General features: G+C 45.7%; 1 protein-coding gene across 2 annotated transcripts in view; it reads right to left on the bottom strand.

The window, feature by feature from the left end:
- The window catches only part of MBOAT1 (membrane bound O-acyltransferase domain containing 1), a 113,560-nt gene extending 93,426 nt beyond the window's left edge, over window positions 1–20,134 (bottom strand). Inside the window, exons 1-2 of one of the 2 annotated variants that reach the window (XM_041772310.1) lie at window positions 19,871–20,134; window positions 18,946–18,978 (exon numbers count right to left, since the gene is read on the bottom strand). In XM_041772310.1, the coding sequence (XP_041628244.1) occupies window positions 18,946–18,978; window positions 19,871–19,966 (129 nt within the window). In that variant the 5' untranslated portion in view covers window positions 19,967–20,134. The remainder of the gene's footprint in view (window positions 1–18,945; window positions 18,979–19,870) is intronic. The other variant, XM_041772311.1, reaches the window with a different exon arrangement.
- Window positions 20,135–21,265: the final 1,131 nt, after the last annotated feature.

Here is a 21,265-nt window from a genome sequence, read left to right as displayed (position 1 = left end):
CCTGGCTCCTCTATGCATGCTCAGTGGAAATGCTGGCCAAGGCAAGTCTCTGTGACCTAGCTTACACCATGCCACCAAGGTCATGCCTTTTCCTGGCTTCCTCTGCCTTCAGATGCTGGTGCTCTCCAAACCTCCATCTTCCCAGCTCTGATCACTCACAGCTCACTTTCCCCCAAAGACATCTCATTTTTGAACGTCTGCTCTCCTCTTTTTTTTTTCTGCTCTCCTCTTAATGTGGCCCAAAGCAGAAGTCACATTGTTTCGCTTTCCTGTCAAAAAGTCCCATTCACCCAGATACTCAGAACTCTAAGTGTGTAAGAACTCCACCTTCTTTGTCTCCTGACACCTTTCTCTGCAACCCTATGGGCTTCAGAACTGTGATAGCCCCAAAGCAACCACCACACCAACTTATTTTGCACAACTACTTCATTCCTTTAGGTCTTGAAGCTCTTTCCTTTTAAAGTTTTTAAATGCCAAATGCTATGTTTAAAAAAAAAGAGAGAGAGATGTAAAAATTTACAAGTTTCCTTGGCCCTCCCCAATCATCTGGATGACTGTTGAGAAGGTCAAGGTCACTGTGACCATTAGCTACATTTTGGTAACTATCATTCCAGAACTGGAGAGAGAGAGAGAGAGAAAGAAAGAGAGAGAGAGAGAGAATTTTGATTTTTTTTTATTTAAATGAGACATAGGATCATAATATACACGTTGTTCAGCAACTTGCTTTTATTTGATGGACATCTTCAAATCTGCCTTTATTCCAATGCCTGTATATGGTTCCATAGCTTGAAAATACTATGATTTAATCCAACTATTCATTTACTGCTTAACATTTACAGATCCTGTGACCTTTAAATGCCCGCCAAGAAAGGCTGCTCCTTAAGCCACTGTCAGTTAGTCAATTAACACTAAAACCAGAATCACGTAGAGTGGCAGCTGGATAAGCAACAGGACTCAGGGCACGCAGGTAGGGACATGGGGAAGGAAGGGCATAGCTCCTGATGATGAGTCATCTTACAGCCTCTGCTTGAATACTGCCAGGGATGGCGGACTCATGAACACCAACGGTCTTCTTTCATCTACACAACTCTCATTAATAAGGAACTTTATGATGAATTGAAACCTAAAGTTTCTGTCCCATGAGTTTAATTTTGTTGAGGACACAATTATATTCTTCAAATATCTGAAAACTGCAATCATATAAGCTTTTAAGTTAAACACATCTTTCTCCTTTATCTATCCTCGTATGAACCAGGTACAAGGCTCATCTTCCTTCAGCTACACCTCAGTTTTCCAGTGTTCTTAAACTGGAACTGTTTTTAAACTGACATCCAGCACTAAAAACCAGGGCAGAGGGGTTGTGACTCCAACAGCACAGAGTGGACTGTGGCCACCTACCCTTGCAGAGCATCACCTGCTATGGACAGGAGAGCAAAACATGTCCCCCAGGTCATGGTACCCCTGCACAAGTCAAATGGGGCAACTGCAAAACTTCTTTGTAGTCTAGTTCATTCCCAGATTTTCCAAATATTCTCCTAATCATTCCCACTTTGAGGCTGCATTTCATACCCTTAGACATAAAATACAAGAGTGGATAGGAGTCTAGGGTTGGAACTCAAAATTCCTGGGTTGAAATCCTGGTTGTACTGCTGACCAGCCACGGGATCTCACCCAAGTCACATATTTGTTCCCAGTTTTTCATGGGGGTATATGATTTACCAACAGGGTTGTTGTGTGGCTTACTTGAGATAATTCGTGCAGAGTGTGTATTTAGCACAGTATATAGGAAGCACTCATTGTAAAAAGTTTTACATATAGCTAGATTTGCACTATGACTGGAAGCTGGAATGAGAAATATTGCCATATGATAGATAAGTATACCTATGACCCATACCTCCTCAGGGCTTAAGTTGTATTTTCCTTTGCTTTTTTTTTTTTTTTTAAGATTTTATTTACTTATTCATGAGAGACACTGAGGGAGAGAGAGAGAGAGAGAGAGAGAGAGGCAGAGACACAGGCAGAGGGAGAAGCAGGCTCCATGGAGGGAGCCTGATGTGAGACTCGATCCCGGGACTCCAGGATCACATCCCGGGCCTAAGACAGGCACTCAACCCCTGAGCCACTCAGACGCCCCTATATTTTCCTTTCATCCCAAGAAATCAAAGTTGTGTCTTTCATATACCCAAATGTCTGGTAAATAAGTAAAAAACTATGCCTTGGTGTCTGCTTTAGAAGACAGTTGATTTTCCTAATATTCCCACATGCAAAGCCACCCTGGTGGTTAGGAACACACCCAAACTAACAACCCCAGGTTTCAGTTGATAAGTAATGTTTACCTGATAAAAAGGTTCTTTCACACTTCCTAGGTACACGAAACCTACTCACCTATCAGCTTAGATCTCCACCTTCCCATTTCACTATGGTCAAAAAAAAAAAAAAAAAAAAAAAAAAGCTTTCCTTCCACCTGTCGTCCATATCTTCACTTAATCCTTCTGCCCCATCTTTTCTGCCTTGGAGTATCCAAATTCCTTCCTCCTCTAGTATCTGCAAAGTCCAATGTTTTCTTCCTGTTCATCAGATACTAGCTGAACCCACCCACACCCACCTCACTGAAGTGCTAACATTTTTCTCTATTAGCTTCAAAAGAGGGACTGAGCTGGCAATGAGGAAATGACAGCAAATGTCATCTGGTGTCTGCTAACACCTTCCCCAGGGATCACCTACCTCATCTGATATTCACAACAATCCCTTACCGTAGGCATGATTAGCAGTTTCTCAGACTTTCCTTGTGTTTGATGACCTTGACAGTTTGAGGAGTACTAGTCTGATACTCTGTAGACTCCCTCAACTGGGATTTGTCTAATGTTTTTCTCATAATTAGATAAGGGTTATGGGTTTTGGAAAGAAAGATGACGGAAGTGTTACTTTCCCTACACCATACGAAGGGTAACGCACTACCAATATAATTATCACTGATATTGGTCTTTGTCACTTGACGGAGGTCAGACTTATTAAGTTCTTGCACTGTCCAACTATTGTCCCCCACCTTCCGTTTCCATACTATTCTCTTTGGAAGGAAGTCATGATGCACGGCCCACATTCATGGAATGGAAAGTTATACCACTCCTCCCCTGAGGGAAGAGTATTATTTGGAATTCGTCTGCAAGGAGATTTGTCTATTTTCCCCCATTTATTTACTTATTTATTTATATCACTGTGAACTCCTTGATGTTCATTTTATACTTTGGCTTATAATCTGTAGATTATAGATCTATAATCTATACTTTTATAATCTAAGGCTTCTTTACTCCGTTGCTCAAATATTTCCAGTTCTAGCCATTCCAAGCTCTTTTTGGGTGGGCTCCTGTGTTGATTTGAAACATTCTCACACTAGGAGCTTTTGTTTTGGTTTTGGTTTATTTTGTTTTGGAGAAAGGTATTAGAAACCAAGATCTGGGTACAAGTGTACTCACTGCTAGTGGATTGTCACTCCAGCAGACCCTTTGAGCTGACAGCAAAAGAAAATAGGTGTATATACCAACTCTTGAGTATACACACATATTAAAACATTCCTAAAAGGAAATCATCTATGTTTGTTAAGCTAAACATGAGCTCATACTGACATGCTTGATCATTTTCATGCACAACTGAACTAGTGAGAAAGTAAACAAATTCCTCAGAAGCCAGAAATGCAAAAAAGCAGAAATCAGACATGTAAGCTGGCATGTCCTCCAGAGAGTCCAGAGCTTAGGCCCTAGAAACAAAGCAGGCTGCGAAAAGACAAAACTGGAGACTCTGCATAAAGTGAAGACATGTCTTGAAGCCAGGACTGGTCTTAAACTCCTAAAAGGCAACCTCTCACTAGGGAAAATTGTTCTTCCCACAGCCAAGACAGTGGAATGTGTGTTTATATGGGCTGTGACTCTCAGTGGAGAGACAAAATGTACAAAGACACCCCTGAGAATGAGAGCTTGGAGGCCTAAATTTATATGCCCTGTATGACCACAAAAAAAAAAAAAAATCCAAAGCAGAAAATGTAATTTAAGTGAGCCCAGATTGGGAGTGCTCCCAGGTGCCCTGGCAGAGGGAAACCCAAATTTGCTTAAAAGGTTTGTGCTTTAGATCCAGGTCTCAAAATATCTCCACAGTTTAAGTACAACAGAGCATGAGCACCCAGTCAAAAACCACCAAGACCTTTGAAAATTAAAAAAAAAAATCACAAAAACATACATTATATGACTCCATATATAGGAAATAGCCAGGATAAGTCAATTTACAGAGAAAGAATGTAGGTTAGTGGTTGCCAGGGCCTGGACAGAGAGAGAAAAAGAGAAGTAGGATTTGGGAAGAAGTGGGAACTGCTAACGATATGGGGATTTCTTTGGGGCAGGAGGGACACAAATGTTCCAAAATTAGATTGTGACAATGGGCACAGAACTCTGTGACTATACTAGAAAACATTTTGAACTGTACACACTGTAAATGGGTGACTTGTAACATACAGGATCCTGGGATAAAAGAGCACATTAATGGAAAAATTGGTAAAATTCAAAAAGTCTGTAATTTATTTAACAGTTAATATAATATATCCATGTCGATTTTTTCAGTTTTGACAAATGTACTATGGTAATGTAAGATGCTGCCATTGGGGAAAACTGGCTGAGGCATATACAAAAACTCCTTGTACTACCATTACAACTCTTCCATAAATCTAAAATTACTCCAAAACAAAAAGTTTTAAAAAAAAATCTTTTTACCAAAACCTGTGATCCATCTATGATAAAGCAAAGGGCACTCTCTGAAAGAAGTGCAAGTCATTTCCTAAAATACTGTGGAGACCCTTGGTATTTTCACTTGAGCTTATGAGGGCTAACTACAAAATAACACAACAAAGGAGCTCTCCACATAAGCCATCATGTTTAAGGCCTTCTTGGAGAAATGAGATGCATTAGTGATGCACCCCACCTAAGGTTCCTAACCAGCATTTGAAGGTCTTCACTGATGGCCACTCCTTGCTCTGTGGCTTTTGCTATCCTTAGGTTTTTTTTTTTTTTTTTCTCAAAGTTATTTCCTTTCATTTAGCAATCTTCACATAATTGTGGAGCTAACTTGTTCTGATGACCATTTTCATTGCCTTTTCCTAACACTCAAATTCTTCTGGAAACTTTGCAACAGAGGACTAAAGTGAGACACATACTACTCTAGTAAATGTTTCAGGGTTGCCAAGCATACAAGATCTGATTCTCCAGCTCTCATAAAAACTCGTGAATGATCATTTCTAGTTTTATCACTCCCTACCTGCCTTCAAATTCTCTCTGTGATTCCACCTAGCTAAGATGCACACTTATAATTCAGTATTCATTAGTATGCAGAAATCGAGCCTCACCCTAAATCTTGATAAAATGATTATTTTTAGACTACAACCACATTTTGCCCTTCTTTTAAACTAAGATAACAGAACCAGCAATCAAACAAAGATATGTCTAAAGACACTCAAATACTTGAATAGAAAGATAAAAACCACATAAGTCAACTTAAGTTTTGCAATTTAGTAAAGCTAACTATAAAATTGAGGTAATTGTTAACTCCATGAGGCTGATTGTGAAAATACTTTTGTAAACTCCATCTCCAGGTGATATGGAAATAGAGTTCAGAGCAAATGGTCAAGAAGAATTCCTGGGACATTTTCAGTGTAAAAAAGTGGTTTTATTAAAGTGCGGAGACAGGACTGACAGGCAGAGAAAGCTGCATTGGGGTTGTGACAGGTGACTCATTATATACTTTCAAGTTGGGAGGGGGTGAGTGACAGTACAAACCTCCAAGGTATTTTGGAAACAAGCTTCCCAGGACCTTGAGGGGGCTAGCTATCCTTAGGAAGAGGTCATTCATTACTGTCTAGTAAAACCTTAGTCATGAGACCCTTTAGATGTATATCAGTGGGCCATATGCTTGCAGGATAACTGCTAACATATATCTTGGTGGGAGGCAGGGGATGGTAAGAGATAAAGGAAGTTTCCAAAGGAATTTTTAAAGATTTTATTTATTTATTCATTAGAGACACTGAGAGAGAGGTAGAGACATAAACAGCTCCCTCGGGGAGCCTGATGTGGGACTCAATCCCAGGATCCCAGGATCACGATGTGAGCCAAAGGCAGACACGCTCAGCCACTGAGCCACCCAAGTGCCCCAAAGGAATTTTTACATGTTAAAGTAGACTTACAGAATCCTGGGGGATTGGGCTAAGATTGTCTTTAGCCCTTAGCAAAATGTCAAAACACAGCTGAACTACCATAGGAAGGTCACTCTGTCTGTTTCAAGGACTTGTCAGTGGACATAAGTAGTAAAGAAATTTAATTTTTCTTTTGCCCTGTTTCCCACACTATACATTAAAAAAAATTTTTTTTAATCATTTTGTAGGGACGCCTGGGTGGCTCAGAGGTTGAGCGTCTACCTTTGGCTCAGGTCGTAATCCCGGAGTCCTGGGATCAAGTCCCATAGTGGGCTTCCTGCATGGAGTCTGCTTCTCCCTCTACCTGTGTCTCTCCCTCTGTGTGTGTGTGTGTGTGTCTGTGTCTTTTGTGAATAAATATATAAAATCTTTAAAATAATAAAAAAAATCATTTTGTTCTTTCCTCCACAATTGTATAAAATGACTCTCTAAATATAATTTCATATAAATGTTGGTTTGCTTTCCTTTTGTTAAATAATCTGCAGACAAATGAACATGTCTGGAGAAGAATGGACAAGGGAGGAAAAACAGCTCAACAGCCCTAGTAGATAAGAAATAGCAACTCTCCTTTCCATGACCTTCTTTCTAGAGGAAAGCACACAAATTCCTAAATTGTGATCTTAGTCTAACAAGGGGGTATGGCGGTCAAGGTCAGGCAGCCCCAAGATGGGCCACTTTGGCATCAAGATGATTTTGAGTTAAAAGCAATCAAAACCCAGCAGGTACAGGAAAAATCCTTCACCTCCTGTCCACTGCCTAAATTTACATTGGGAAGTACAGCTGGTATCAGGAAGAGAGCTGTTAACAGACTCCTCTTTACCTAAGAAATTCATTGCATCCAGGGCAACCTTTGTTTTCCAAACATCTCCTCACCTTTCTGCTAATGGTCTTCCTCCTCTTTGTATCTCCAGACCTTACCCCTCTCCTTAGCTCAGGATGTCATAGAGGCTTCCTGTCATAGAGGCCTGCCATTGGAATTTCCATGTTTGCATGGACTCCCTACACATACACTATTAAATTTGATTTTCTCCTGTTAATCAGTCTCATGTCAATTTGATTCTTGGTTCAGCTAGACAGACTCAGAAGGACATAGAAAATGTCTTCCACGCCAACAGAGGTGAAAGAAGAAAATTTCAGAACCCCAAATGTTAACTCACTTCAGCCAATATGCACCAAAATGCACGCATTTCACTTACAGAAATAAGATAGTAAAAAACATATGTACATTCCTTTTAGAAACATCCACTAAAAAATGGAAAATAAAGAACCTTGGTTGGTGGGCTTTACCCTCAAAAAGTGTTTCTTTGTGATGTAGAACCAAGCCTTCCTTGCTACTATTGAGGATTCTGCAATCACAAAATTTTAGGGCTAGGTAGGTTCCCAGCAGATGGGCATACTAAGAGGTCTGGAGAAGCACAGCGACACCAGGCTGGTTAGAGATAGAGCCATTTTCATCTCTGGGACTCGAGGATTGTGGAGATCTTTCAGATTCTCATGTTTCAGTCTAGATGTACTTCTCTCCATCTGAGGGGAAACTGGAAACAAACCCCAATCTCTCTCCCACCACAAGTGCTATTGGATGGGGGGGAGGGGGGAGCATCAGCGCTCTCCATTGTTAAAAAGGAGAGAGCGTGCCCAAATTGGAGTCACTTGTGCTAAGCCCCAATAGACAAAGACTTAATACCTAAACTAATTGTAGTTTCACCTCCCCAGGAATGTAAACTTTAACCAATCAACTTGGAATCACCGGCTCACAGCACTGTTGAGATAATCCCTCCCCAGGGACCCTTCTGATTCTCCTGAGGAAGGGGACTTTGCCTGAAATAATGCATTCTTTGCTAATAATTTCCTTTTTCCACCCCCTCTCTGCATTTAAAAATCTTTCCTTTCCTTCAGCTTGGCAGAGCTCCTTTCTGTTACTAGATGAGATGCTGTCTGATTCATGAAACATTGAATAAAGCCAACTTGATCTTTATATTCATTCAGTTGAAATTTTGTTGTTTATTACTACAGTCCTTGGGAATGAGAACGGAGGAGGCGGTGCCAACGTGGGAAGACCCCTCCCCCACCTCCTCACCCAGCACCAACAGCACCATCAGCCTTTGCTAAGGGACAAGGCAGTTCCTGGAAGCAAAGAAACAGAACTCTCAGAAAAAGCAGAAAGGAAGTCAAATGTCACAAGAGTCAGAACTCTTGTATATACAGATATGAATCGCTCCGTAAGAGACCACTTTTTTAAGTTAAAAAAAAAAAAGGCAAGGAGTGGAAGAACTGTACACTATCAGAAAAACAGACGAAAAGATTCTGTACACATGTATGCAAAGCCTGCCTCTGAAAGGATGTCACTGCCAGTGGGGAGGGGATCCAGACAGCTGCAAAGGAGGAGAAGGGGGGAATCCTTCATTATCTCCTCTTTTCTGTGATTTTGATAATAAGCATATAAGTTACGTCATCAGAAAACTGATTTTTTTACTGTACTTATACAAAATAAAAAGCACAAAATTCATTAGTTAAAAATAATTTTTAAGATTTAAACAAACAGATAAATAAATTTAAATAAAAACAAAGAGTAAAATATAATGCCAGGAAAAAAAAAAAGTTTTAACCCTGTGACATTCACAGTTAAACCACTTCATGGAATTTCACAAAACGACTTTTGAATTTAGCCACTTCCTTGAGGCCTTAGCAACCTCTGGCTGAATACCTTTGCATTCAGAAGATGGATGGGGCACAGGGGGTGCTGAGGGATGGGGGAACACAAACCAATCTTTTTCATTTGAATTCCTTGTTTGAAGGAAGGAGTTAGAACCACCTGAACAAAAAGTGTTCAAAGGTACCCCTGCTCTTTTGTAAATGAGACTAGAACCTGAGCTCTGTGCTGTTGTTTGGTAAAAATACCTGAAAATGGAATATTGGTAATAATCAGAGGGTTGGGAAATCCCCAGCAGTATCAGCCCAGAAATCTGAATTCAACACTTAAAACTGCTTTGATGCTGCTGTGGACTTTCCAAACCCTACTTCAAATCAGACTGGTATTACTAACACATAAAAGACGAACATCTCACAAGTGCAGAAAGCTGTAAGCAGAGTCCCACCACTACAAGGGACCAGGGGCACATCTTTTGGATAAACTAAAAAAACACAAACGGGTTAATGAGCTCATCGAGTGGTAGATGGTCAACGTTCGTGAGCCCAAAGGGACAGTGGTCTTTCAATAAAGCACATTTTTAACCGATATAAATGATGTGATATTACTTTTCCCACTGACTACACTGATGTTGGTGAAACTGCTAGAAATGGCCATTAATAAGACTGTAGCAAGTTTCCCCTTTATCTTGTTTACCAAAAAGGTTGACTTACTTAAAATAGAAAGCTTCTGGAAAGCACACAACCAAGTACTGTTATTAAATTACACATTCTGAATTCCTGCTACAAAACATATTTCTAGATTGGATCTCCTTAGAGTCTTTTTCAAGAAATCTTTCTTGATAAATGCAATTCGGAGGCCGTGCTGCAAAACTCTTGGAAGTTCTTGGGTATATGGCACCATTTACCCATGGGACTTGACCACAGGCTGCTAAAGGAAACTTCCCCGTGTTGTTCAAACAAATCTGAGAAAACTGGCCCCAAACTGACATTAGTATCTGCATCTATCATTCCAAAGAATGCATACATCAACCCCACATGATGAAAATGGGAATGGAGAATTTTATATTTAAACAAGCCAAGCCTAACATCCAACTGTCAGCAGCCGGCTGGGCCTTCTGTTAACTTTTCAATCAGAAATTAGGCCTATCAATCTGAAATGCAGGTTCCAAATAACAACATGCAGACCTAACCAGTTGGTAAAATGAACATGCGCCCAAGTTTAACTTAACTTACTCCTTCATTCCGATACAAGAATGTAAATAAAATCCCACTTCAACAGTTTATTAAGTTCCTACGCAGCACGAAGCACACCACGGTGACTAAGATCCATGCTCGGTCACTGCCCACAAACAAAGTGTATCTTTTCTACAGTTGAGTCTCAGCACTTTTGCTCAAACAGCTTCTGCTTCCTGGAATACGCTGCCCATCCCACCTGGCTCCTGCCCAGCACATTCCCCTTCTCCTCCTCCTAAAGCAGCAACTCCCAGGAAGTCCCCACTACCCCACCCAGATCCGCCCAGTTCCCTGGGGAAGTGGCAGGTACACACACTCCCTGAAGCATGGAGCTCACTGTATCCTAAGGGTTTACAAAGAATGTGGTCATTTAGGGGTGCCTGGGTGGCTCAGTCGGTTGAGCCTCTGCCTTCCGCTCGGTCGTGATCTCAGGGTCCTGGGATGGAACCCCGCATCATCACATCATCGGGCTCCCTGCTAAGCTCTTCCCTCTCCCACTGCTGCTCCCCCTGCTTGTTCTCTCTCTTCTCTCTCTCTCTCTCTCTCTCTCTCTCTCTCTCTCTGTCAAAAAAATGGATGAACTCTTAAGAGGAAGGGCAGGCAGGCCTTCCAGAGTCAGGCAAGGCAGAAAGACCAATAAATATGGAAAACATAAGGTAATATCTGCAATGTGGTATGCACAGTGCTGTGGAGACACAGAAAAAAAAGAAAGGACCCATTTGGCCCTGGAGCCAAGGGAGACAGCAAGGTAAGGGTCACAGAGAGCAGGAAGAGATGGGATAGAAAACAAGAATGGGGAAGAACAAGGCTCAGAGGGAAGGAAGGGTGTGGTTGGAAAGCTGGCAGGCGCAAAAGGCACAGAGCATTTGAGGTATAGGATATCAACAGTCCGCTGGGGGACAGCACATGGAAGTAAGTGGTGGGTGCCCTGCAGTACAGTGCCTAGGAGAACAGCCATCACAGGGTCCTGGGTTCAAGTCCCACCTCTGCCCCCACCTCCAGGATTACAGGCAGTTACACCCTGTAGGCCCACTGTTTAAATGGAAGTTTCTGGCATAGCTTTCAGTGTTGTCATACCAGTTAAATGATATAATCCTCACAGAGAAGGTGACTGAATGCCTGACAGCACAAGCATTCACTATACAGAGCTGTTGGTGTCGTTAAGCCAGAAAGGTAAACCGAGGCGAGGTTGTGAAGACCCATCTCTTGTTCCAGGAAGTACATGGCCACAGCTGCACTCTCTCTGCCTCCCTTCAGTGACTGTCCAGTTAAGCCACCAGATTGCAACACCTGGCAACACTTTCCAGTGGGGCCAGCCCAACTCCTGGACTCACCCAGAGTCCCCTCAAATGGAGACTGCTCATCCTCCTGCTCTGTGTGCACAGGCTCCTGCGGGATCTGGACAGAGGGATGGCCCTAACTCCACGAGCCCTGTCCTCTCAATTCTATGGAGTTTGTGATTTAGTCCTCATAATCTTGCCCTCAACACATCTTACCCTTTGATATTCCCTGTTTCTGCAAGCTGCCCTCTACCTCTGGAAAGGAACCTCCTCTGAACCGCAAAGGAACTTTCCACCACATTTATGTGCAACCCCAGGAAAGACCATAGTGTTTGGGGTTGGTCACTGGGCACCCAGTGACAAGCAGAGCAGGACTCTGGGACCCCAGGGAGTCACCCCTGCCTCCCCAGAAGCCTGCCATCCACCCTGACCCTCATGCCCAGCCACCAGGCCCTCCTTGTCAACTTGCAGCCACATGCCACTCCTGACTTCCTCATCCCCCGTGACTCATCACCCCACCTCAGCCCTCCTCCACACTGCTGACCTCCTCACAGCCCTCCCTCCACTCTACCCTAAACCCCACCCCAAACCCCGAGGTGCCCTTCCCAGCTCTCTTCCTTCCCTCCGAGGCTTGGTGGAGAACTGCCTGCCTCCAGGCACCTGCCTGCGCCTTGTACCGCCCCAACAGGCAAGTAGAGAGAAGGACGTCACTGCCCTTCCAAATCCCCCTCTGCTGCCTTACTTAGGTCATTTTCCTTCCACCTCCCTTAAATAAAACCTGTGCTCCGTCCAGACTCCCTCACACAGGGCGAGGCGGACAGAGCAGGTGCTTGGGCACCTGAGGGCAAGCAATGCCTTCTCCCTCTGGCTTCACACACCCAGAATCTACTAGAAGGCTTTGCTCTTGCAGTGGCTCCAGCTCACATCCTCGAGTTCACCTGCCGCAATCTCTTGGGAGGAAGTGTGCGGAATCTCCCAGTACCCTGCCACTCCGGGCTAAACCCAGCTGTCATCCGTCCTCCCCCACGCACACCCAGAGTTTTGTCACTGCCAAGAGAAGCTTCGCTAGGAATCTTCCACAGCACCGTGCAGGCCCGGCTACCCTCCCCTTCCTCTACACCTGCTCCTCAGAGTCCCTCCAAGCTCTGGCTGTTTCCCTTCTCATCCCCGTCACTTCCAAGTACTTGTCAGCGTCTTTCAACACCCTTCCTTCTTCGCTTTTCAGCAACCTTCTCTGCAAAGGTCCACCGGTTTTACTTTTGCTCCTACAAGGAGCCCCTGAAACAGAAAAATCACAAATTGGCACAAACTCGTGCCCCTAAAAATTTGCAATTTTCAGAGGGTTGGTTACACTCAGCAACCCGTTACATGGACCCTGGATGGCTCTTCCTCTGCTGCCCCACAGACAATGCTACACCCACCTCAGACCCCCATGCGTCCTCCATCCCTGCCTCCTGCAGCCAGGAGTCCTGCACCACATCACAAAATGTCACAAAATGAAAATCTTTTCACAACTTAAGCCCCCCGGGCCTTCCCTTTGATGGCATCAGTGGCCCTAAAATTCAGTAGGCCGGAGAATCCCCTGGGGATCCCCCATACCCTCACATTTGGATTCACCAGTTTGGGCCAAATCCCAGAAACATGAATGGCAGCGGATTCTCACAACAGTCCACGCATCAAACCTGAAGTTCTTCCCTAGCAAAGGTCTGCAAAGTCCAGGCCTCGAGCCAGATCCAGCCCACTGCCTATTTTTGTATGGTCTACCTGCTAAAAATATACATGTGTGTGTGTTTTATTTTTTAAGGGTTGAAAATAATCACAAAAAGAAAATTGCCTGATGGATTTAAAATTATATGAAACTCTGATGTGATGTGCACTGGATGTCATATGCAATTGATAAATCACTAAATTCTACCCCTGAAACTACTATTACACTATATGTCAACTAATCCGAATTTAAATAATTTTTTAAAATATATATTATATAAATATATGTATATATATGTATATATTATATATATATATAACTCAAATTTCAGAAGTGTCCATTAATGAAGTTTCATAAGAATACAGCTGCAGCCAATTATTTACATATTACCTATGGATGCTTTCATGCAATGTCAGAGTTGAGTAGCTGTGACGGGCTGCAGGGCCAGTGCAACCTAAAATATTTACTGTCTGGCCCTCTACGGAAAAGGTTTGCAGACCCCTGGCCTGCAGGATGAAATGCACACACCCCACCAGAGCCCTTCGGCTTCCTCCTGATGGGACTCCTGCTCTCTTCCCTGGCCCAGACCCCGCAGGCTGCACACAGCAGCCCACCACCCACCTCAGTGGGCTCTCAGTTCCCAGAACAAAGCACAAATTCACTCATCCGCTCCTCTGAATTGTTCTTTCTACACACCGTGCCTGATAAATGCCCCTTCATCATCTTGCAAGACCCAGTTTGTGTCCCCCCTCACCAGCGAGAGGCTCTCTCACAAGCATACCTCAGTACCCCCCCATAAAAGCAGAATAGATCTTTCCCTTCCTTCTGCTTCCTCTATGCCTGATTAATTTGCATCCCAGTTAGCTGTGTGCAGCAGTGGTTCACAGACTTTGGCGGGGTTCACTAAGCCAACCCCCGGGGCAGCAGATGAGGCACTAGACAGAGGATGACCATTTCTAACTAGCGTCGGGGCTGCTACTGCTGGCCCAGGCACTACACAGGAGCAACAACTGGTGTATCTGTCCCTGCCTCACCCAGCAAGACTTTGAGGATGGGCCCTATTTTAATCCTGTTTAAATCATCACAACCTAACGCTCCCCAAGGAATTCTTGAGGAGCACCACAGAAACTCAGTACTTGTTTGCAGCCTAATCCAATTACTTTTCTCCTGCTAGCCAATCATTTTCAAAATCAGACAATGAAGGGGAGATTCTACTGGGCTTATGTTCTATGGCCTGCCATATGCCCAACCCATCCTGAGGTGGGATGAACTGGAAAGCCCCAAGGCAAAGAGGAGATTGTTCAAGTCAGAAACCCAAGGGTACAGCCTGGAGGCAGCATCAACGGAGGGGTCCAGTTAGGCAAAGAACCCTTCCCTCTACAAAGGCTGATCTGCTGTCCTTAAAAACAAGCTTTAAGGGCAGCCCCGGTGGCTCAGTGGTTTACCGTCACCTTTGGCCCAGGGTGTGATCCTGGAGACCCGGAATCGAGTGCCATGTTGGGCTCCCCGCAGGGGACTCAATTCTGCCTGTGTCTCTGCCTCTCTCTCTCTCTCTCTCTTTCTCTCTCTGTCTCTGTCTCTCATGAATAGATAAATAAATAATTTTAAAATATTTTTAAATAAATATATAAATAAATAATAAAAACAAGCTTTAAGTATATTGAAGTTTGATAACGCACATCATTACCACTGGCACATTTGTTACTAATAATACATATTTATTAAGTACCTACTACGTCCTTGGAATACAAGGAGGGATAAAATCTCTACTTCAAGGAGACTTTAAATGAGTTTGAAATTCAGCATACAAACACAGCAAGATAACCAACAATCCAAGGTCATGTTTACCAAGTGTCAAAAGTAAACCTGTCAAAGCTAAATAGTAAATTCTACAGGAATCCAACAAGTCCTGTGGTTTTCCCTTCTCTATTCCACCAGAGCACCACCTACAAACTTCTGCTAGCACCTGCACAAGTTGGTGAGTACACACTACTTGTTCATTATATGGGGCCTTTGTCTCCTCTGATGGTCTACAAGCTCTTCCAAAACAGGGAGCTGGATTTTTCTGATCCTTCTATTTCTACTACCTGGCCAGGTTCGTGGCATTAAGAGCATTAAATAAATATTTAATTGATTGAATAATGAGGGTGGAACATGAGCTGAGCGTTTAGCCAAGGGCAAGATTTAGGTAGGAAGAAACATGAAGAGGCAGCCTGGGTGGCTCAGCAGTTTAGCGCCGCCTTCAGTCCAGGGCATGATTCCAGAGACCCAGGATCGAGTCACAAGTCAGGATCCCTGCGTGGCGCCTGCTTCTCCCTCTGCCTGTGTCTCTGCCTCTCTTTTTCTCTCTGTGTCTTTCATGAATAAATAAATAAAATCTTTAAAATAAATACTAATTTCCTTAAAAAAAAAGAAGAAGAAGAAGAAGAAACATGCAGGTTGGGCTTTCTAAGGATAGACAAAGGAGCCAACCACTGACCAAAAGGTCTAGGCAATTAAAGAAACCATGAGGTCAGAGGCCCCAATGGAATCATCAAAACTCACTACTGGTATCACCATTAGTGAAGAATGACAGGTCTTGAGAGCTGGTCTTCGTTCACCCAGCCTTTCAAACTGTAATACAAGCTTGCATTAATCGTCCTCAATCTTTGCTGCTTTAATCTCAAAATCATTTCCTGAGTTCTTATGTCCTGGTCTGTTTTTCCCTTGCTCCTTTTTCTGATCAGGTTGCGGGGGTAAAAATGAGACCCAGACAAGGAATCCTAATTCAACAATGAATTGATACTGTATGCGAAAACACAAAAGTTCAGGGTGCCGGTGCGTAAAAACAGCCTTGGCACCCAGAGCTCCCCCACCCCATTTCAACTGGAAATTCCTTAAAGCCAGCAAACTGGCTTCCACAACTGGCTTTCTCAGCTTCCACAACTCCTAGTATATGACCACATACCACGTAAATTAATAACGTCAGCAATATCCATCCATCTCCGTGGCTAAATCAGTCTTGCAAACTTCGTAAGTGATGGTTAAAGGCAGATGGTGACACAAACCACAACCAAAACCAGCTCGAGAGGGCATGAGCTGATGGCTTAAACAGTAAGACAAAACACATCCTTTGTTCCCTGATTCACTCTGAAAGGGAAAGAAAAGTGCTTACCTCATTTATCCTGGGTAAGTGAAGCTTTATATCTGAATAATCCTACTAGTGGCCAGAACTCAGTACTTGCTAGAGATACAGGAACCTGCTGTTTTAGAAATGCAACTTCCAACAAACTCATCTGTGAGGCACCTGTGGGGGTTCCTATGACATCCTTCATTTCCCACACTCTGCATCTGAATTCTGTGCTCTACTCACTTCTAATTAAATAAGATGATCTTACAGTTAACATCTTTAGGAAGATGTCAGACTAGTAAAATCCTTGGAAATTAAAACCATAGACTTTTCCTCACAATCACACACAAGCTTCTACCAGGAGTTAACAGAACAAACGGAAGAGGCAAATGAAAAATAAGAAAAGGGTTCTTCATTCACGTAGCAGAATGCTCAGTGGACATTTCAGTTTTTGCAAATAATAAACTACTTGACATGGGGACACCCAGAAGCCAAAGACATCGTCAGAAGTGCATTCCACTCATAAATTACAAATATAGGAGCACCTGGGCGGCTCAGTGGTTGAGCATCTGCCTTTGGCTCAGGTCCTAATCCTGGGGTCCTGGGATGGAGTCCTGCATCAGGCTCCCCGCAGGGAGCCTGCTTCTCCCTCTGCCTATGTCTCTGTCTCTCTCTGTGTCTCTCATGAATAAATAAAATCTTTAAAAAAAATTGCAAATATACGCATGAAATGTTAAGATGGGTGAGAAAAGATTCAATGCCTTCAAGTGGCATGTGAAGAGCTACTTGAGTAACCTGAAGTACATGTGTCATCATGTTTAGCATATCGAAGGCCAGGAACAAGTCACTCTTTAATGGGACAGAAGCAAACATTTATTAAGGACTGTGCTCTTGTCCTTGGATTGTCCTCCAGATCTGGCTCTATCTTTCTCTTCCAAGTTCTGTGCTGGGGGGTGGCACAGGGTGGGGTGGAGCCCCTACAGACTGCATCACCAGGCCAGCCACACTTGGGTGGGGTCTGACCACCAAGAGAGAACAGGCGAGAGCTGGAAGGGCTGCAGATGAAGAGGAGAAGCACTGAGGTTCTCTCTCTGCTTCCCACCTACATCCCAGAAGGGCCTGGATGCAGCTCTCACTGGGCCATGGCAACAGCACATCCTCCCCTGTCCTCTTGCTAGTCCAGGTTTTGTTATCTGAACGCCCCCTAAATTCTGCCTTACATCCTTCTAATTCATTAAAGCTTCTTCATTGCAACCTGTTGAGTTAAATTATTTTTCCTGCTGGGGCCCTGCCTGAGTGCAGAACCTTTCTGATGTCGGGCATTTTCTATCTACATAAAATTCCTCAACTCCAAAATGTAGATCTGATTTTACCGATGAGGACACTGGGGCTCTTAGAGGCCAGTGGTCACAGAAGCAGTCACCAAAGAAGTTTGCTGGCAGAGCAGGTCAAGTCTGACATCTAAGACTTTAAAAGGCTTTGAAAGTGTGAGGGAAAAAAAACACACCAAGCTTCCAAATTCTCAAGCCACAATTTAGCCTCAAACCACATTACTTATGGTTTGGGATTTGCCCCAGGCCTTAAATAAACAAGCAGGGTCATTGCCCTAGACTTGCTTCTTCTACCAAAAGCCACTCAGATGTGACCCTGTGGGAGGGTGCTGGGACCACCCTAAGATCCACGAGATAACAGGGTTCCTTCCTTGCCCATCCCTCATATCTGTCCTTCAGTTTATTCCAGAAATTCCTTTCTCCCAGCCTTAAACATCCTTAAGGCTCTTTGATTTTTTTTTATAAATTATTTTTTTTTTTATTTATTCATGAAAGACACAGAGAGAGGCAGAGACATAGGCAGAGGGAGAAGTAGGCTCCCTTGTAGGGAGCCTGATGAGGGGACCCAACCCTTGCACCCGGGATCACGCCCTGAGCCAAAGGCAGACGCCCAACCGCTGAGCTACCCAGGCATCCCATTTCTTTATAAATTAAAAACAGGGTCCCTGAGACAGAAATCCAGAAGATTGGGGATGGAGGTGGATGCAGTGAAAAAAGTACTCAATAACATCGTACTAGCACTTCCCAGTTGTAACTTGCTTGTCAAGGTCTCCTAACTATCCCTTTCCATGCAAAAAGCCTCCCTGGACTCCTCTCTCCAGCAATGCCAAATAGCTTAAAACAGAAACTGCAATTAAAATAAATTCTGATGGGGGTGGGGCTGGGGCTGGGGCTGAAGGGGTTAAGTACAAAACACACTCCCTTTAAGGAAATTCAGCTGGGAGTTACAGTAATTTCAGGACAGAAGAATTCGCTAGCCTCTCCACCTCTGCCCCAGTCCCTGGGTCTCTCTCATCCTCACTACAAATTACAAAAGCACCAGTTAGCATCTGGTACCTCTCCCAATGTGTTAACTTTCTGGATTTTCAACTGATGAGAAGGCAACTACCAGGAGGAGGTGGGGCTCTGAATCAGATCCTTGGAGGGAGCCAGGTGGATGGGTGGCTTAGTAAACAGTATCTGAGTAAGGCAAACAGCCAGATCTCACTTCCTCATTGCAGAAGGAATGTGAGTGGTGAAGGCAGCAGGTATACTCCCGTTTGGCGGGGGGGGGGGGGGGGAAATCACCAGTAAAAAGCAAAAAAAGAAACCTGGAGCAAAACTCAGTACGATACCAAAAAGGAATGTAATCGGCCCTCCTCCACCACTCCCCATTCGACGAAGTCAACTCGTATTTATTGACTCACTATGAAACACACAGCAGCACTAGCTTGCAGCACCTAAAGAGAAAAGAAAATGAGTAGGACAGCCTCAACCCTCAGGCAGGTTTCATGTTCAGGAATTACTGTTCTTTCCTGCCATTCTCAATTTTAATAGGAGCAGACAATTCCTGGACAGTCCAAGTAACTTGCACGAGCCTCTCTTCTCACACTAATGTAACTCACCCAGGAGCCTGGGACCTCAAGGATAAACCCACTGAATAAAGTAAAGCCCCTCAGGAAACCACAGGGTCCTTGTGTAATTCCTCCCCGTGGACGTCATACATGGTACAGAATAACTGTCACCCTGATGTGACACGAGTTTCACCGCCCAAGTCTAAAACCCAGGTCCCCCTGTTCAAGAGCTACAGGCTACCGCCTAGAGTCATCAGGCTTATCTTTTAAATAGAGATGTCTAGGGGCGCCTGGGTGGCTCCATTGGTTAAGCATCTGTCTCCGGCTCAGGTCAAGATCGTGGGGTCCTGGGATCGAGTCCCCACATGGGCTCCCTGCTCCGCGGGCCGCGGGGAGCCTGCTTCTCCCTCTCCACCCGCTGCTCCTGCTCTTTCTCAAATAAACAAACACTAAAAAAAAAAAAAAAAAGTAGAGATATTTAAATTAAAAATAATAAAGACTCGACCACGCTGATAGAAAAAAACACTTGCTTTATCTATCAAAATACTTTAGAACCTGGTTACAGGAAACGAGGCAACCCAAAACCTCAAAAAGAAAAAAAAGCTCATTTGAACCTGTCTGCCAGTTTTTTTTTTTTTTTTTTTTTTTCTACACTTGCAGGACAAAAACATCAAGCCGGGGGAAAAAAAAGGAAAGAAAAGAAAAAAAGGCCGGCTGCGGAGCGTGCGGAGCGGGGAAACCCGCTCGGGGGCGGAGGGCCCCGCGGCCGCGCGCTTACCTGGTCCAGCGGGATGCCCAGGAGCTCGCTGAGCGCGTGCAGGCAGGTGGAGCCCGTGGTGCGCGGCGAGCGGCTGGACGGCGGCCGCGCTGCCATCCCGCATCTTCGGGAGGCGGCTGCCCCGGCCCAGCCCGCGCCGCCCGCTCGCCCTGCCCCAGCCCGAGCGCTCGCGCGCCGCCGCCTCCCTCCCGGGGACGAGCCACCAGGCCGGGGCCGCGACGGCCGCGAAGTCCCGGGGCGCAGACCTGGCGCGGGCTCGGCGGCCCCGGGCGCGGGGGGGGGGGGGGGGGGGCGGGGCGGGGGCGGCCGCGGCGGGGCGCGCTCGGCTTCCCGCTGCCCTCCTCTCGCCGCTCATTGGCCGGTCCGCGGGACGGCCCCGGGCGGGGGGAGCAGGAGGAGGAGGAGGAGGGGGGAAAGCGGGGAGCGCCGCCCGGCCCGCCCAGCCCTGCGGGAGCCCGCGCCGCGGGGCCGGGGTGCGCGGCTGCAGCGGGGCCTGCGGCCCTGGGCCGTCCTCTCCCTCCTCCCGAGCCCGCGGCCCCCGCCCCGCGCTGCCCCCCCCGCGCGCGGGCGCCCCCTCCCGGCCGTGCCCGCGCTGCCCCTCCGCGCCCGCCGCTCGGCGCTCCCCCTTCCAGCGCCCCCCCTGGCGGCCGTTGCCCGCGGCTGGGAGCCCGGGAGAGCCGGCGCCCCGGCACCCACGCTCCCTCCCTGTCTTCACCCTCCTCTGAGCCAGACGCGGTTTCCTGCACCCTGGGCCGCGTCACCCCAGCAGAGGCAGAGCGCGGCCGGCTTCTGGTCGCTTCCTCCCACCCCTCCGGACCGAGAATCCCTTGGCCTCTGGACGAAACGGGTGTTTGTGCTACGTGCGTCCCCATACACTGTTTTCGTGCGCGGGTTCTCAAAGGGGAAACGCTTCCTCTCGGTCCCCAGACGCAGACAAATGTATCCCTGGCCCTCGGGAAGACTTTCACTTGATCCGTGGGTTTCCAGAATCATGAGAGTCTTGCAGAGTCTTCCCAGGAATTGCCGTGTGCCAGCTGATGAAGAAAGCTTCCGGGAAAGTGGTGCCCTGAACTGATGGGCAGAAGACCAGGGGACGGGGAGCCCACGGAGCCCGCCGGATTCACGGGAACACCGAGCCCAAAGCTTTTGCATCGGCAGTTTACCTGGGAGATGTTACTGAACCGAGGAGAATCCAAAGAGGGGGGCAGTGACGTCCAGGCAGACCTTGTACGGTGATCAGTGCGGCCTCTGGCTTCAGATGCACTTGCAGGCCTGCCAGATACTGGGAACAACTTCCCCTCCGCGGCCCAGCATTCAGCTTTGCCTTCTGGAGGACTCCCATCACCAAGGGGCTGCCCTGAATTTTACATCACCAGGCCAGAGTCCCTCAACCAA

Source organism: Vulpes lagopus, chromosome 10 (assembly GCF_018345385.1).
Source record: "Vulpes lagopus strain Blue_001 chromosome 10, ASM1834538v1, whole genome shotgun sequence".
Lineage (NCBI taxonomy): Eukaryota > Metazoa > Chordata > Mammalia > Carnivora > Canidae > Vulpes > Vulpes lagopus.
This window is presented reverse-complemented; position numbering and strand designations above follow the sequence as displayed.